This window comes from Haliotis rufescens, unplaced genomic scaffold (genome assembly GCF_023055435.1).
Source record: "Haliotis rufescens isolate VD_foot unplaced genomic scaffold, xgHalRufe1.0.p SCAF_92, whole genome shotgun sequence".
Classification (NCBI taxonomy): domain Eukaryota; kingdom Metazoa; phylum Mollusca; class Gastropoda; order Lepetellida; family Haliotidae; genus Haliotis; species Haliotis rufescens.
This window is the reverse complement of record NW_025964386.1, coordinates 1040468-1060440: the sequence shown is the minus strand read 5'-3', so window position 1 is coordinate 1060440 and position 19973 is coordinate 1040468. Positions and strand designations below refer to the sequence as shown.

General features: G+C 40.6%; 1 protein-coding gene across 1 annotated transcript in view; it reads right to left on the bottom strand.

The window, feature by feature from the left end:
* Positions 1 to 2392: 2392 nt before the first annotated feature.
* LOC124135614 overlaps positions 2393 to 19973 on the bottom strand; it is a 34250-nt gene continuing 16669 nt past the window's right edge. Inside the window, exons 3-8 of the mRNA XM_046501022.2 lie at positions 17458 to 17580; positions 15841 to 16070; positions 10957 to 11136; positions 9230 to 9430; positions 7320 to 7431; positions 2393 to 6381 (exon numbers count right to left, since the gene is read on the bottom strand). Of these exons, the coding sequence (XP_046356978.1) occupies positions 5444 to 6381; positions 7320 to 7431; positions 9230 to 9430; positions 10957 to 11136; positions 15841 to 16070; positions 17458 to 17580 (1784 nt within the window). The 3' untranslated portion in view covers positions 2393 to 5443. The remainder of the gene's footprint in view (positions 6382 to 7319; positions 7432 to 9229; positions 9431 to 10956; positions 11137 to 15840; positions 16071 to 17457; positions 17581 to 19973) is intronic.

The following is a 19973-nucleotide window of genomic DNA, read 5'->3' as shown; positions in this document are numbered from 1 at the left end:
CACAAGAAATACCTGCTATGAGGAGAGTCCATTGTTTCGACCGTATAATGTACATGTGTTTATGAATCATTGTCAAATAGTGATGACACCGGGTGTTTATGAATCACTGTCAAATAGTCATGACACCAGGTGTTTATGAATCACTGTCAAATAGTGATGACACCGGGTGTTTATGAATCACTGTCAAATAGTGATGACACCGGGTGTTTATGAATCACTGTCAAATAGTGATGACACCGGGTGTTTATGAATCACTGTCAAATAGTGATGACACCGGGTGTTTATGAATCACTGTCAAATAGTGATGACACCGGGTGTTTATGAATCACTGTCAAATAGTCATGACACCGGGTGTTTATGAATCACTGTCAAATAGTGATGACACCGGGTGTTTATGAATCACTGTCAAATAGTCATGACACCGGGTGTTTATGAATCACTGTCAAATAGTGATGACACCGGGTGTTTATGAATCACTGTCAAATAGTGATGACACCGGGTGTTTATGAATCACTGTAAAATAGTGATGACACCGGGTGTTTATGAATCACTATCAAATAGTGATGACACCAGGTGTTCGCGAAAGGTTAAGCGATGCTGCTTTTGCACATTACCGTGGACATTTTTATACACTGGTTCCAAAACCATTTGCCTTTATATACAGCCAAATGGAAATGTATTTTGTGAAAAGATATAAACCTGTAAACGCAATTATACGAGGTGGAATTTTCGGACGGGGTCAATTTGTCTAAAAATAGTTCCGTACATTCCTGTGAGTGAGAAACCCCATTCGTGACCAACTCGTGTTATTCCGGGACAAGTCGAATAGCGACTCGTGTCCCTCTCATGGCCATTTTTGCGACCGGGTTCCGTCTTAGCGCAAACGGGCATACCTAAACCAATTGTCAACTCGTTGCGTAATGGTTCACATATCTTTCCCCATATATTTTTTATATTTCAGATGCAATTTAAAGCACATCGGGACATGCGAAGTAATACAGTATGACTGAACACATTTAACTGTGTCTTGGGTATATTTTTAGATGCAAGACATATGTAAAATCAAAAATTATATCTGACGGATTCTTTGACGAAGAACTTGAAATCATACGCGCATTCTGATTGGTTTGTCGTATTTTCGCACATAACATTCATCGATAGGGGGACCAGTCTTCTTGCAGGTTACGGAAAGGGGCGAGTGGTGACGAATGTGAGAAACCCATATGAGATGACTGGTACCAAACAGGCGTGAGAATTCCAGGTCCGTGATTGGCTACTCCATGGTGATGACCTAATGTCAGAATATGGCGGACTACTTTCCTGATTGTAAATCATTGAAGTTACTGGTGCTTCCGTCGGATTCAGCTACATCTGTTTCGAAACTTTGTGGTTTCAGAGCGGTAATAAATTTTACTTGATCTTATATAGTTTGCATTATCATCATCGCCTTGGTAATCCACAGACATGACGAAAACATGTCTGTGGAGGGTCACATTCAGTGTAAGTAGCATGTACCAACACATCTCGCTTCGTTCCAACAGTTTACAATGCGGTTAGGGGAGGTCGGGTAGCCTAGTGGTTAAATCGTTCGCTCGCCACGCCGAAGACCCGGGTTCGATTCCCGACATGGGTACAATGTGTGAAGCCCATTTCTGGTGTCCCCGGCCGTGATATTGCTGGAATATTGCTAAAAGCGCCGTAAAATCATACTCACTTACAATGCGGTTGTCATTAGTTTTTAATGGGGAAAACAATATATACCAAGCTGAAAAATCGATAAATGTCCTATCAAAAGCTAAAGAAAACGCAAATCGAAACTTTATCTATACAGTTTCATTCATTCATGATACAAGGATGAAAGAGTTATATTGCGGGAGGTAACTCCTGCGCACTTCCTGTGTATCCATTAACTTATTTTGCTGTAGGAATGAACGGCCGTCTTTTTTTTTTTTTTGCAACAGAAATTATTTCCGGTCACTGCTCCAAGCCATACTTCAAGACATGCTTTAAGACATGCTTTAAGACATGCTCCAAAGTATCCCTGAAAGTAGCCGAAATATTTTCTTTCACATTTTTATCAGGACTAGTTTGACGATGTATCTGTAGATCTAAGGCAACACCAATATTTGATCTTGGCATAAATCTTTGACAATTAACACCCGACAATACACACCCAACACTGCCTTCCACCACAACATACAGCCAACGACAGCCGATTTAACCTACCCGCAATCTTTGACTCGATTTCCCAAAAGACAAACTCCCTACCATACTCTCAATCCCAACCCACACCTTCCCTCTCAAAAAATACCCACAAAACACACATACAACAATACCCTACCCTGCCCCAACCTACCCCTGTGAATTTTAGGACAGAAAAGACAAAGAAGCATTTGGTAAAATCAGGTTTATTCCGTGGAATGGTCAAGCAGTAAAGGGTACTGTGTAGTCAACATGAATATGAATATATATTACCAAAGAAACATTGGAAACAGCAGTGGTTATGTTAGGGATCGTCTCAAAATCATCGAATTCAAAAGCAAGATGTTTGTTCACCAAAGTATGACATGTTGTGTCTACATACTACATGTAATATGAAATTTGATGAAAGCAAATAATGCGACTGTTTAAAGTTGCATTCCTCAAATTGAATATTATCGTTCATACTCAAAGAGGAAAATGATCACGTAGTCAATACTGAAGCAATTTGTTGATATACGTTCAACTCGCGTCTTGTCAGTAATATTTGGAAGAATATTTCTTTTCTCAAAATTCACTTATTCTGACGAGGGTGTAGGTACATATTTATATAATCTCGTGTCCCGTTTAATAAAAACTCTTACCTCGAACAAACGATGTTCTCAAATTATTGAATGCATAGAAACATTTTTTACCTCGAAGGTTTTTGTAGTCAAAAGGAGAAATCCTTTCCTACAGTTTTACATACGAGTCCTCTATCATCCAACCCTTTTCTTACAAACCTGTGGGTGAGAAAACCGTTTGAGATAACTGGGATCAAACACTACCAGATTCAAGTCCAGGTCCATGGTTGGCTGCTCCATGGCGTTGACCTGAGGTCAGATTATGACGGACTACTTTCCAGACTGTAATTGATACGTTTCTCGATCCTATGTATGAGTGGTAAGCAGTAAGCCGGATGACGTTACTCATGACGATTGTGGTATGTATCAATGCGCCACTGCGATCATGGGAATAGACACAATATGCATCAATTCGGTGCTAAAATGGTGCGATTCTAGCGTGTGACAGATTATTGCACTCGTGCCTGTCATATAATATTTAATATTTATCTTAAAACTAGTTGTTTCAAAAGATACGTTTTGAAACGACGAATCCTTGTTATATAAGTGGTATATGACAGCACCTCGTGTAGTAATGTCTACATCTAAATACTGATTTAGAAATTTATCAACAACACCTACTTCTTTTGGCAGTAACTCGAAGTAAAAATAGAAGTTCTAATTATTTCCTTGTAAACAGACATGACGGAAATTATTTATGCGTATAAACACAATACGTTTCTAAAATAAATCAAGATAAAACATATTTCAATTCTGAACTTTTTTACGTAGACTTCGTGCGTCACATTGTTGAATCTCAATTACAGAAAACAATATGCATTGACGTAATGTGAATAAACCTGTCCAAAAAGGCATATATTGAATACATATGAAGCCAAAAAATAAATACACGTGTGGCTGTTGTAGCCCGACTTGACATTTTAGACCCTGCTTGTAACTCGTAGCCATTTTTAACTCGATAGAGACTGTGACTGCCGGGGTAAACAAAGTATACACCAATGTTTGGGGTGGCTAAATATGAAACAAACAAAAACGGTTTTTTATGATGTATTTGATGCCAGTACCCGATTCTGGACCTTGAGTTTACAGTGTACAAGCGACTGTTTTCAGCCTAGTAACGTTTTGATCCGTTTTTAAGTGTATACTTTCTTTAGCCCGGCAGTTTCGTTTAAGATAATGTTACAAAATGCTTCCTGTGGAATAATCAACACCTTGGTCTAATATCGGCACACCGTTTGTCTTAAACTACGGATAAGTCGATACATGTGTGACTCGATTTAGCTGTATTAAACAAAATGCACTACCATTAATCCTTACCTAACTACCTACGACCATAGCACCTGAAACACTGGTTTGTTTTGTATGCCTAACCAAAAAAACATTTCGAGGAAATAAGTTAAATGCATTTCAAGCCTAGCTTATTGTCCACGCACTGTATATTTAATGTCCCCCAACATTATATAGACGCAAGCAGTATTGGTACACAACACTAGGTGGAAGCATGGTGGTAGAAGACTAGTATCTACGACGTGATTAGCCATTTGTTCTTTGTGGAGATTATACGTTAATCAGCAGGGCTGTGGGAACATTGAAGTCCTCCAAGACATATACAGTTGGGTTACAAAAACAGTTTGCAAAAATACAAAAACATTTGGGAGTTATGGGACTTCTCTCCCTCAAAGAACAAATCCATGGCATTGGCATGGCATTATCTGACACATCGACGTTTCTTCAGGAGAGAACACAAAGTCGACATTTCTTCAGTAGAGAACACACTATCGACGTTTCTTCAGTAGAGTGCACACGAAGTAGACATTTCTTCTGTAGAGAACACAAAGTCGACATTTCTTCAGTAGACAACTTACTATCGACGTTTCTTCAGTAGAGTGCACACAAGTCGACATTTCTTCTGTAGAGAACACAAAGTCGACATTTCTTCAGAAGAGAACACACTATCGACGTTTCTTCAGTAGAGTGCACACAAGTCGACATTTCTTCTGTAGAGAACACAAAGTCGACATTTCTTCAGAAGAGAACACACTATCGACGGTTCTTCTGTAGAGAACACAAAGTCGACATTTCTTCAGTAGAGAACTCACTGTCGACGTTTCTTCAGTAGAGTGTACACAGGTCGACATTTCTTCTGTAGAGAACATAAAGTCGACTCCTCTTCATTTGAGAACACAAACAGTGTCGGCAAGATATCAACATCAGAATAAATTGTTTTAGCAGTTTCGAGAGTTGTATAAAAGTGTTTCCATTTCAACTATGAATCGCATTTCCTCACATATATCAACATGGAATGTAGGAATGTAGGAATCATTTCACTGAGAAGGTCATGAGAGGTTCAACATGCGGTCAGCACATTCAAATCCTCTCAGAGCTATTATCATGTTATTTTGTCCTGAAAGGGCATTGGATTTTTCACATACGATGAATGACAAGGGACACTTTGGGGGCTGTCAGAACTACAGATTGATTATTGAGATTGACAATGGATTTGTCACATGCAATATGAACTATTTCCCAATATTCCAATAAAAGCACAATCGGATTTTAGGGAATGTTGAATGAGACGGATGCTGGAAATTCACATCAGTCAAGAAGATCTTCTGGTTGTATCACACACGCTCTATCTTCTCTTCAACAGTCGAAGGAACACCCTGTGCTCGTTGTGAGCTTACATCTGAATGTGAATGCTCGCTTTTAGTAATTTTGAATTCGCGTTCTTCAGTCTCGTTGGTGCTAACGACGATATTTTTCACCTTCACAGTCTCCACTGTCTTTACCAGCAAAGCTGATGACGTTTCGTGCACCTCTCTGAAAGTTGTTTTACATTTAGTAGTCGACACAGTGCCATCTCCTTTCGATACGGCAGTGCTAGTATCCTGTTTGACTTTAGTAGCACTGGTGTTGTCCAATGTGACTGGGGCGGACATTGTGATGATTGGTACATTTGTAGGACCTTTGTTCGCTGACTCCTTAGCCGATTTGTCATTTGAAACAATATTATCAATAACATCAGCATCAGATTCCTTCACGATGGGAAGAGAATCATCCTTTGATTTGAAACCATCCGATGTCTCCACTTGTTGGACACAATATTCCTTTACTATTGGAATGGGCACAGCATCTTTTTGTGAATCTTTCCTTTCATCCTTAGCAGTAGTTGGGAGTTCTTCCTTATTCTTTAGATCGTCGTCCTTTGGACGGGTATTTTCAGTATCCCTGACAATCTTGATACTGACGGGACTTTTATCAAGCTGTACTTGAACATCATTGTCACGAATGGAACTTTCGTCAGGTGTCGCGACTTTGGGAGTTTCGGCAGACTCAGGCAACAGGGCATCTGTGGAGTTAGGAGAAGTGCTTCTATTGATGTCAGAAGATCTGGTCTTGTGTCTCGGTGTTGGGCGTTTGTGGGGCACACATACATAGACAGGGCGGTAGAGAATCTCCTTGTCTGTGTCCGAATCTTCATCATCTCCCATATACACCTGGCCAAGCTGGAATTCCGAGCTGATGTACATCCCTCCCTCAACGTAGTCGGCTGCTACATCTGAGACAGTATAAAACTCAGGTGAAACTCGAAATCATGTAACCTCGGATATATGGAACTCGAGTTATATCGAATCAATTCGTTAAGTTCGTTTTTAAACTTGTTCGATAACATGTGTTACCACTTCTTATGAATTTAAATGTGGTTTGTCATAACAAACTATTTGCTACATCGAACTTCATTACATCCAGAGGATGCTCACGTGTGGTCTCAATGAAGTCTACGTCTTATACGTATTTTGTAAGGAAGTGAGTGGATTCGGTTCAACCCCGCTTGAGCAGTATTTCAGTTATGTCATGGCATGTCTTAATATATTTAAAGTGGGATGAAATTCCAAAGTGATGCAAGTCACATTTGTTTTGGTGAAATCCGCTAGCATAGTATGGCGCTGACTGACCCAAAATTTAATCAATTGTCAGGTTTTTGCATGAAAATATCAGAAAATTGTTTTTATTGGAATATTGATATGGATAAGTGAAGTTTAACTCAGGCTTAGTTGGTATCAGGTAGTTTAGGGGAGAGATTCCTCACCCCTATTGAATGTCATTCAGCCGAAGTAGATGATTTCCTAAAATAAACCTTTCTTCAAATAGTGAGTGAGTGAGTTGGGTTTAACGCCGCTTTTAACAGTATTCCACTTATATCGCTGTGAGTCAACTTAATGTGGGAGTAAAGTCCAAAGTGATGCAGGTCTCAGACGTTTACCACTTCGGTGAAACCATCGAGCATGGGTATGGTGCTGACAAACCTAGAAATATAATCGGGGCGAACCGGATTCGAACCCACAATCATAGGTTTCTGGCGTGCCCAAGGGACGCAACTCTGCACAGCGAATCGCGGCGCCTTAGACGACTGGGCCACCCGTGCCCCCTTCAAATAAGTTAGTTCACAAATGGTTCTGGGATTTCTTGGCTGTGTGTCTAGGGAATAGTTCTTACCATATTGTATTTCCGGTATGGGGTTGCTTGGGATGCGGAATGGAACTGTTGCTATGGTAACAGGCATCTCTACTTCTAAGGCATCACCAGATTTCTCCATCCGCAAACACAGCTGTATAATGAACATATGTCTATTTATAGGAACGCATTTTCACAGTGAACACATTTATGCTTAAGTAATATGCTGATAACATTATGAACATTTCAGATGAAATCCATATCAGATGTAAACATTAGTTAAACCTCTGTTTTGTTTCATTGTAGTTTCTACCCTAAGACAGAGTTACCTACCCTGAACGTGTACTAGATCTGAACCATACACAACTATCATAGCAGAATTACCTACCGTGATTGTAAGGACAGTCTGGAAGTTTAACACATCCATCATGACACAATTACCTGCCCTACATAGAGTTACCTACCGTGATTTTGTAGTGAATCTGATCCAGGCCATGCATGTCCATAATGACGGAATTACCTGTACTACATAGAGTTACCTACCCTGATCGTTTAGTAAATCTAAACCAGGCCACCCACATCCACCATGACAGAATTACCTATTCTAGATAAAGTTACCTACCCTGATCGTGAAGAAATCTGATCCAGGCCACCCACGTCCACCATGACAGAATTACCTGCCCTACATAGAGTTACCTACACTGATCGTGCAGTAAATCTGATCCAGGCCACCCACGTCCACCATGACAGAATTACCTGTACTACATAGAGTTACGTACCCTGATCGTGCAGTTAATCTGATCCAGGCCACCCACGTCCACCATGACAGAATTACCTGCCCTACATAGAGTTACCTACCCTGATCGTGCAGTAAATCTGATCCAGGCCACCCACGTCCACCATGACAGAATTACCTGTACTACATAGAGTTACCTACCCTGATCGTGCAGTAAATCTGATCCAGGCCACCCACGTCCACCCTGACAGAATTACCTGCCCTACATAGAGTTACCTACCCTGATCGTGCAGTTAATCTGATCCAGGCCACCCACGTCCACCATGACAGAATTACCTGTACTACATAGAGTTACCTACCCTGATCGTGCAGTAAATCTGATCCAGGCCACCCACGTCCACCATGACAGAATTACCTGTACTACATAGAGTTACCTACCCTGATCGTGCAGTAAATCTGATCCAGGCCACCCACGTCCACCATGACAGAATTACCTGTACTACATAGAGTTACCTACCCTGATCGTGTAGTAAATCTGATCCAGGCCATGGACGTCCACCATGACACAATTACGTATCCTACATGGAGTTACCTACCCTGATCGTGTAGTAATTCCGATCCAGGCCACCCACGTCCACCATGACAGAATTACATGTACTACATAGAGTTACCTACCCTGACCGTGCAGTAAATCTGATCCAGGCCACCCACGTCCACCATGACAGGATTACCTGTACTACATAGAGTTACCTACCCTGATCGTGTAGTAAATCTAATCCAGGCCATGGACGTCCACCATGACACAACTACGTATCCTACATGGAGTTACCTACCCTGATCGTGTAGTAATTCCGATCCAGGCCACACAGGTCCACCAAGACAGGTTTACCTGCCCTACATAGAGTTACCTACCCTGATCGTGTAGTAAATCTGATCCAGGCCGGACACGTCCACCATGACAAACTTACCTGTTATACATAAAGTATAATCCTCAGCATGCTGTAGATCTGGGCCACAAACATTTATCCTACCAGAATTGCCTGCCTCACATTGGGCTACATGCCTAAAGCGTGGTGCAGATCCCAACCACACACATTTATCATTGCAGAATTACCTGTCCCACACATAATTACCTACCCTGAGCGTGTAGTAGATCTGTACCAAGCCACGCACCTCCGCCATGACACAAATACCTATCCCACATAGAGTTACCTACCCTGAGCGTGTAGTAGATCTGTACCAGTCCACACACATCCACCATGGTTGGGGGCATGATAGGCACCTGCAGCTGATGCCAGAGGTCATCCAGACTTGTAGTGGTGTGGGGCTCTATATGGGGACTCTCCACCTGCATCACCGTATGTCTCAGCTCCTTGGACAGCCCCAGCACGCCACGGTTGATGAAATATTCCACGTACTGAAACAAGATGAGAGACTGATAATAAAGGAATTGTTTGATCCACTTGTAACTCAACGTCCGTAGTAATTGTATTTAACATCTTTGTGTACATACCTCCGTGGCGTTGTGGATAGAGTGTCCACCGGAGAGTGAAAGGTCGATGGTTCGATCCTATCACCTGGGTGCATCATACCAAAAGACGTTAAAGGATGGCACTTGTTACCCTGTCTAGCGCTCGGAAATAAGGGTATTAAGCAAGGACTGGTCGGCTTGGGGTTGGGTATCCAACTGCTGCATGGTATGTCAGTAGGTTCGCATTATACAACAAACACACGTCAGTACAAGTACAAGTATTGCCCCATAGACAAAAAGATGCATTCACGTCACTATGTGAATGAACTAATCTTGAACGCGACGTCAAACCCCATTTAACCACACCTCATATTGTAGTTTCCGTTTCATACAAGCCACGAATCAAATGTACATACCAGCAAATATATCCTGAAGTTACTTCTACAGACCTAGCCCTGAACCACACATCTACAAACGTATCCTGCAGATATTCAACCTGCACGTTTCTTCATAAACAGCCCTGAATAACATATCTACAAAAGTATCATGAAGAAATATAACCTGCATCTTTCTACACAAACAGCCCTGAACCACACATCTAAAAACGTATCCTGAATATACTTAACCTGCATCTTTCTACACAAACAGCCCTGAACCACACATCTAAAAACGTATCCTGAATATATATTAACCTGCATCTTTCTACACAAACAGCCCTGAACCACACATCTACAAACGTATCCTGAATATATTTAACCTGCATCTTTCTACACAAACAGCCCTGAACCACACATCTACAAACGTATCCTGAATATATTTAACCTGCATCTTTCTACACAAACAGCCCTGAACCACACATCTACAAACGTATCCTGAATATATTTAACCTGCATCTTTCTACAGAAACAGCCCTGACCCACACATCTACAAACGTATCCTGAATATATTTAACCTGCATCTTTCTACAGAAACAGCCCTGACCCACACATCTACAAACGTATCCTGAATATATTTAACCTGCATCTTTCTACAGAAACAGCCCTGACCCACACATCTACAAACGTATCCTGAATATATTTAACCTGCATCTTTCTACAGAAACAGCCCTGACCCACACATCTACAAACGTATCCTGAATATATTTAACCTGCATCTTTCTACAGAAACAGCCCTGAACCACACCTCTACAAACGTATCATGAAGCTATTTAACCTGCAGCGTTCTACAGAAACAGCCCTGAATCACATATCACCAAACACCCTGAAGAGACTTTCTCTGCCTCTTTCTACAGATCCAGCCCTGAACCATACATCAGCAAACACATCCTGAAGAGCCTTAACCTGCATCTTTCTACAGAAACAGCCCTGAATCACATATCTCCAAACATGCCCCTTGAATATAGAAGGGGGAGTTTCCGGACTAATGGGGTTCGGCCTATCGAGGTTTCGCTGAATAACCTGACGACCACGCACCTGCATCATTCTACAGACCAGCCACACCTCCTCGTCACAGCCGTTCTGGATCTCCACCTTCAGCTTGACGTTCTCCCCACAACAGTAGGCAGTCCTCTCCAACGTCCCCTTCAAAGACAGAGGACCCTTGCCACAGCAAAGAATACAGTTGTATCTCTTCGACTCGGCATGAGAAGGCGTCTGTAATGTAACAAACATGATTGTACTTTTCCCGTCAATAAAACCCTTGCGTGACATTGTATGTGTTCCTAGTGTTCTTAAGGATACTTGGAGGGAGCCTGGGATTTTATCGAAAAAAATACATTATCCCAGAAAATGCTTGCAAAAATACTTATTATGCTTCAAACTGCTGAAGAAGAAAATAACATTTTTGCCACAAAAATTACATTGTTGCAATGTGTTTAAAAAGCATTTAGCAAAAATGGAGCAAAAGTTTAAACAAGAGAAGATAACTCTTTCCTGAAAACCCGGACAATCTGCACAAAAATGATCTCCTCGAAACACTCTTTAGTGTGGCAGGTTTTTGTTAATTGTACCGGCTTCATACCTAGTCAACTTATATTGTACCAATGTTGGGATTCGAACACGTGTCTCGGGCTTGACGGCAAATGTAAAAGGATCTAATCGATAAAACACTTTAACGCCTGCCCTGCTTCAACACTGGATACCTATAGTATATCAATGGGGAAATTCGAACCCGAATCTTCTTCCTGACGACCAATGCCCCACGATCTAATCAAAACAACACGATCTCACCTGCCTCACGCCGACCATCATCGGAGCCCTACAATTTACTATAGCAATGTGGGATTTCGAAAACTGGGTCTCCTGTTTGACGACCGATGTAAGAGGAAAAGAATGTAAGATCTGATCGAAACAACAGTGTACTACCTGCAGTGTTAACTACTTGGAACCGCACCTTGCTTCTCCATGCCATTTGAGGTTACCCTTGAATAACTCTGGTAAATCAAGCTATTGGTTATCAAGATTTAGACGATACTATCAGTGGACCTACTGGTATAATAAGATCGGATGTCTGATGAAGCTAGCCGTCGTCTTTGATATGCAACCCAATGCATAAACGTAATCTTACGGCGAAGTCCCGTCGTCAAATAAACGTGCCAGAATCTTATGATCGTTGACATAAACAAACGTCAAACAATTTTCAAATAAATATCTTTAGAAAAATCCACTGGCAGACCCTGGACCCCATGCGATATGTCGACTTTAACTAAGACTATGTAAAATATGTACACCATCGCTTTAGATTGTGATTGTCTGGAGCCAGGTAGAATGTGTTTCTATTCAAGAATTGACCTCTCACAAACTCAAAGAATTTGTTTGATTTTTCGCAATCTCAGAAAATAATCAAACATTTTATTTAACAGCTTTGTAAGCTCTATCATCCCACAAGATAAACTTTAGGAACATCTTCATTTCTTGATCCATTGGGCATTTGTTACGAGACGCCTGGCCTTTGGTGTCTATGTTTCACAACGTTTGAGCGCCATGTGACTCAAGTTCATAAGATTCAGGGCCTAAATTTCCTGTGGAGGACATTTACACATTTGAAGCGTCATTGACACAAAATACTACTTCCAATGTAATTCCCTATTATAATTAGAACCATATGTTACCGTGTTTTTAGGTGAACAATTGACATGCCGTTGCATGTGTTTGTGATGGGTGCAACAGTGGTGCAGGATACGCTTATTTTCGCGAAAACGTGGTCTCATCACTGTTTGATAGAGATTCATAACCTCATGCTCGTGATATAGTCGGAAACTTACAATGGACTGCTTTTATATGATTATGGAATGAATTTTGTCGCTTTTATTTCACTTTTTGTGTTTGTTTGGTTGTTGTGTTACGCCGCACTCAGCAATATTCCAGCCACATGACGGCGGTTTATAAATAATCTGGATCACACAATCTAGTGATTGGCATCATGAGCATCGATCCACGCATTTGGGATACGATGACATGCATCAACCTAGTCAGCGATCCTGACCACCCGATTCCGTTAGTCGCCTCTTTCGACAAACATGGGATGCTGAAGACTTATTCCAACCCGGATCTTCACGGGGCTTACTTTTTGTGAGTTCATTTGAGTATGAACATTCATAGGGTAGAGGCAAAATTGTATGAACGTCGGGTCTTGCTATGTCGGTTCATAATCCAATGAAATCACAAAAAATGAAAGTCAATTCTTAATTACCACTAGTTTATACATACTTTCATTTGGTACGTGTGACTTAAAATAATCCCGGAAAAGGAGAGGTGACACGAGCGTACGTATACTCAAATTTATCTACAGTATTTTTTTTTGCAATTGGGTTGAAGCAAATAAATTTTAAAAAATATCATCCTTATATGAGAAAAGTCTCTTTAGAAATACGCCAGTAGTTCAGTCAAAGTAATATATTTACATCAAGTAAAAGACGTCAAAAGGGCCGACATGATCAACCTGTCAGGAAAGATTTCCAAGGTTGTTAATGAACACTGGCGATTATAGGTGTGAGTCATCATTGATAAATTGGCCAGTTATGCAAAGGTGATAATAAGACTATGTCGAATAGATACTGAGGTAAATTCATAGATTGCTGTAGACTGTAGTCTTCATGTAGGTACGGATCGAGTCGATAGTTTGGGTTGCATTTCTTCCTTTCGTTCCTCAGAATGAGTCGTAGCGAGGATATTCGTGCGTGCAGACCTTTCACAATGTATGCTTGAACAAAGAAATCACGATTAAAGGGTCTAAATGATCAGAGACAAGCCTTCTGTATTTATTCGCGCTTGGGAATTTCCCAGAAATGTGTAAATAGTCCATCGGTGTTTACCTTATTTCAAGAATACAGTCTCGTGAAAAACGTATGAACGTCAAAATGTGTCGTTCATACGCTCATGAACGTCAGTTTCGTGGTCTTGTGACCGCCCCCTCGCGCAATAGAAAAGCCGTATATCGTGTGAACTTAACATCAAACAAATATTTAGAGCTGACATGACGCCTTGCACTAATACTATTGCGTTTCCCGAACACATCAATAATTTACTCGTTGCAATTTACGGTACAGTCAACATAACGTAGTTTGCAATAACTCACCCAATGCTTACTTCCCATCGAGCATGCAGTATTTATGCTGTCCTTTTCATATTCACATATGTATGTGAACGGTTTCTTCTTAACTCAAACATATTACATTGTTGATGATGACAGTGGTTGTGATTTCAGGTGGAAGATAATCTGACATTCCTCTTATCTTATTGATTTAGTGTGCATTATTTAGAGATGAAATGGGTTTTGTGGGTTTGGTCAATATATCTAAGGCAGACCTCCGTCAATGCACTATAAGGGGGTTATACAAGACATGAACGGACGAACTGTATCTGTGGCTAAAGACCATCTGGCTTTTTTAAAGGCGGACTTCACCCCAAGCACTGGTGTTGACTTCTTGATCAAGGCCTTACATTTTGTATGTATATTGTGTGAAACTGTCCCTTGGTCTCTGTTCCGTGCAAAGAAAGTAAAGACTTGAAAATTGGATTTGAACAAAAAAGGACAAACGTTATCAAAACGCTACTTGGCTGAAATCTAAAGTCCAAAACACAATAATGATACCCGTATCAAATACTCTCTCTGAATTTAGATTCAGGACCCCCCCAAAAGCAATGTTTTTTTTAAAAAGATATCTATTCAGATGGATATCAGTGGTAATAACTGTGTGATTGGTGAAGAAATATATATACTTAATGTCGACTTAATCACACGATGATATTCAATACATTTTAGTAGAAGAATGAAAATTGAAGTCAGGCAATATAATGAGAGGACATCTTACAAAATGGCCAACGTTCGACATTCTTAAGAGCCGACTGACTCTTAGGAAAAGAGACATAAACGCGAAATGTCTATCAACCAGCTTCAATTATCTTTCATTATCAGGGTAGAGTTATTTAGGATTTGGGAAACTTAGAGACAAAAATTGGTTTATATCATGAATAAAAGTAGCATAGGTAGCATCTGAAGCATTGGAAGCAAGTAAGAAGCAATAAAAGGCGACGGCATAGATAATGCTAAAATTACATTTCTTCAATGCAATCAAGCAAGATTAGAATTCGTGATTAACTGATATTATATGCTTCCTGGTATCTTGCCAAAAGGGAATTGGCATGGGTGTTCAATACAAATGCAAGCGTCTGGATCAGTGATCGATATTGTGAGCAACGAATCATAGATATTTTTTTAGGAACTGCTGCAAAACCGGATATTTTTGTAAAATACATTGCAACAATGTCATGTTTGTGGCAGACAATTTCTTGTTTTTCCAGGGTCTGAGGCATAATTAATTTTTTTAAGAATTGTCGGGGACGAATTGGGTCTTTTATTCCCAAAAAATTCCAGACCCGCCAAAGAATATCAAAAGGTCGGTCCCATATAATTTGGGGACTCCAGCCCTCCCCTGTTCCCTCAGGTATGCAATGTTGTAGTGCTAGGAACCATTCTTTGTGGAACTAAATTGTTAGTATATGGGTTGTATTTAACACCGCATTGAACAGTATATCATTTGTATCAAGACGTGTCAGCTCGATGTAGGAGAAACGCCCGAAGTGAAAAGGGTTGTTGAAGTTTACCACTTTGATGAAACTCATCAAAAAACTCCGGGAGTAAGGATTTGGTGCTGAATTAACAAGAATCATAATCAGAACGACTCTTGGATTCGAACCCAAGATCAGTGGATCATGGTACGACTAAGGCACACAACTCTTGCACCGATTTGAAACGCCTTCTTGCAGCTGGGCTACTCTTTGTCAATAAGCAATTTGAAAAACGAATACCAAATTGTTATCTTATCATACCCGAAATCAAACTACAAATACAAATACCAGGAATCGTTCGTCCATACAGTCGGTGTGAGGTCCGACCACTGTGAAGTACTTGATTCCCTGCGGACAGGAGGCATATGGAATGTCGATGGTGACCCGGATGTAGTAACGAATTGTGCCGATCTTGCTTTCAAACGAACAGGGGAGAGCACTCTCCGGTAGTTTGAATTCGAACGGATACTTGTGGTTACCTCTCGGTAAGATAGGTATCGGCCCTTCTTCGTTTTTGTCTGGAATAAAATTTAGAAAATGTAATTAGGCGAAGTGTCTCTAAATATTTGACCAGGAGCAAACATTTAAAAGGAAGAAATGAAAGTTTGGTTACCTAGAAAGAAATAACGAGATAATGAAAATCAGCAGGATGTTATGGGAATCAATTACAATGTGAATGTGAAATTTGGACCGATGGAAGAACAGTAATATAAGTAATATAAGTCAACTTTTCATTTTGCCATACAGATAGTATTCGATATTGCCTTAAAAATGAAGAAAGGTTGATTGTTTTGTTTTAAATAAAATGGCGTTGTGACAGAGTGGAATATCTCAATAACCTATCAAAAGAATTATATATAAATATTTCAGTGTGAATGTTTGCAGATGTATTAACAGCGTATCTCAATCACCAGACATCATCACCAACACTGCATTTAGCGCATCCCCATCACTGGAAGCAATGACGAACACTACAGTTAGGTCCGCATCATTGGGTATCATCATCATCTCTGCAGTTAGCACTTCTTTTAGATCGATGGCTTAACACTGCAGTTAGTCATGTTCCCCAACACCGGGTATCACGACTTCCGCTGAAGTCAATTACGTTCCCAAATACCGGTAATCACAGCTTGCACTGCAGTTAGTTATGTCCCCTAACACAGTGTATCACCCCCATCAAAACAGTTAGCATTTCTTTTAGACTGGATGTCATAACAATCTCATTTAAATCAGATCTTAGTTCTCGCTGCGGCTAAACAAAGATCTGAGGACATCCGGGTCACGTCAGACTAACCTTTCACGTACTTTGACCGACCAATGGAATGACTGACAAGAGGCCGACATTAGCCAATCAAAAGGCAGCTTTCTCGTGCTTTACGTTACTAGTTTCAAACTGGCGACTACGTTTCGAAACATATTTTGACAAATTCTCGAATAAAATTTTGAAATCTGAACAAAAGCACATTCTGGAATGGCTAATTGATGACCTAGATTGTATGGATTCAATCGTAAAGCCCGTAACGATAGTTCGGAATACCCTGTGTTAAATGTTTCGTGTTTGCATGATTAGAAAACTCATTCCGACTGTCACTTTCCTGATCTCGTAAGCGACATTGTGATTGGTCGGATGAAAGGTCGTTCTGACGTGGGATGTTTTGCGGTAGTAGAACTAGATATGATTTTAATGAGATTGGATGTCATAACACTGCAGTTAGTTATGTTCCCAAACACCAGGTATCATCACTTGCACTGCAGTTTCGCGAACGCCTGGGGACATCGACAACATCTCAAACGTCCGTATAATGCAGCCCTTCTCATAATGACTTTTGTCAACAGCATCTTGAATAGGCTCTATTTCCTTCTGTACTAACATTCGCTTTTTAAATTCCTGATTCCAAATCCTACCTTTTCCCCAGATAGACTTTCTCTCGTCTATGTAGTGTTCATCTTGTTTAACATGTCGCCTTTCTCCTGCCCGTGTGATTCTCCACTCCGCGTGGGCCTTGCCCCGTATATGAAGACGAATGCCTGGAAACACAAGAGCATGTAGATCACAGGCTAGCCCCGAACACTGGACGATAAATTCAGAAAACAACAAGAACAAAATTTGGCAGCATGGGTGAACCAAAGGTTTTCCAAAGCTTTGCCAATGTGAATTTCCCTATAGATATTGTTAGAAATGTGTCACGCGCAGCGAATACGACCTTCTGATATGGTTTGGTTTCGGATTTCTTTGCACAGCGACAGCTCTGCGATTTTCTCTCTCTTTTAAATGAACCTTTTGTAACCAGTAGTCGTGAAGAGACGAATGAGTGTTGTTAAACCCCGTAATCTTCCAGATATATATATATCATACAGGAGACTTGTGCCGAGAATGTCATCATATTCACAGCCTGGTATCTTAGTAAAGGAACCTTTTGTGCCTTACGTCCGATATTAATCAAATATATTGCAACACTGGTCTTCCACATCTGAAAGGTCACTTAATACTTCTTATTTAAGCGACAAAACCCTTTGAGTAATCATATGAAAGCATTGACCATCGGGCGATTCTGACTATATCACAACTCCCGTGGCACCCGTCACAAACACTTGCAAAGGAATGTTAATTGTTCCCCTGATAAACATCATGTTCATCTGACGTCAAATTTGGAAATGTCTTCCACATGTCATAAAACGTTTTGAAATCTCTACTTTGGTCTCGAATGTAACTTTTGAGCAAGAGTCGTATGATGCTGTTTGAAATCATAGTGGAAAGAGCATGCTCGATTATACCTCAAAAGTTGTGAAATGTAGACATCAAAGGCCGGAGCTGCTGGAATGTTGTTCGACATAAAGCTTAGTGACGTGTGTGTATGTTTAAAGGTTTAAGCATCAAATCCCGTGTTAGCAAATTTCAAATTCCGGAACATAGGGTCTTTTTTTCTGATTTGGTGGAATCTGGTTTATCAAAACATTTTAAAGGAATATAAAAAACATACCCTCTTGTCGATACTGTGGACTCAACAACTGTGTGTAGACCCATCCATCAGCAGAAGCTGTTAAAGACACACTCTTGTTCTGATTTTGTGTAGACTCAATGGTTCCTGACGGAGGAACGTAATTGTAACACCAGTTTTCAGTGTTCGTGTGTTGCGAGTGATAAGGGCCCTCGGCCTGCTTCATTTAGAGCTTGCCTCCAACAAGAGGTGACATAACGTAAACACTTTTCTAAAGCGGCTTTAAACCATACTCCCTCAACCACAGTTGGGCACGAACATATACTATACGAACAAATCAGTAGAGCAATGTTTCAAATATGTTCAATCTGGAGCCTTATATTGCCATCACTGCAATGTGCTATGGGAGTTTTTTAACAAGGACCAGAAAAGAAGATTTACAGTAAATCTTCAAATAAACGCAGCAAATATATTTATTTATTAATTTCGAGAGGTATGGCGTTTACTTGAAGCCAGATATTTGGCTAAGTTTCTTCATTTTTGTTTCAAATGTCTCTCGATGTTTCACAAGTGTTAAGTTTAAGGTGTTGATTCAAGGATAGACGGCACGTCGTTACTGATATGATGTAGTATGACATCCGATAGTTAACCATTGGGTACCGTTACCTGGACCAGCATCTAGTCTCTGAAAAGATCATATTTTCCAGATAAAAACAGTTGTTAAGTCATAGATATGAAATATTACAAAAGGAACCCAGAGACTCTCTTCATTTTCAGCCTAATGCTGCAGTAATCTAGACTTGCCAAATATTTTAGACTTGCATGGGCTGTATTGGATATATTTGTTTCAGGGTCTGTATACAGACTAAGCGTTATTATGCATTACAGGAAGCGATTTGCATGAGACGGATGTATGTGCGCGGGTCTAAATATATCAGGAATGGTTAAAGAGTGCCATTGTCTGTGTAGCCGAGGGGATTCGGGGTTGGAATAGGTCCCCGACAACCTATGCTTGTCGTGAGATGCTACTAGATGGATCGTGTGGTCAAGCTTGGTGACTTGGTTGGTTGCATGTCATGGTACCCCGACGGCGTGAAGCTCTGCTCATGATATCGATCACTGCATTGCTTGGTTTAAATCATTGCCTATGTTGTACATAGTGTTCGTTGTTTAGACAAAACAGGATTAAAATATCGCCGTGTACATCTAGAAGCACAATAGCGATGTTTAAAGGGGTGGTATGGCATGCAAATGGTAATATCCCTGGCTGGGTTCCTGTCTACAGGGTAGTCAGACGGTGGCAGATTTGTCGTAGGCTGCGATTGGACGACGCTAAACATTGTACTCATTGGTCTTCGATATCGTAAATAGACAGTGGCCTACTTGAATTTTTTTGGGTCGTTTATTGACATTCGTATTTAAGGACGTTACGCATACGCACCTATAATCGGATATGGTACATATTTGTACTAATGTTCTAGG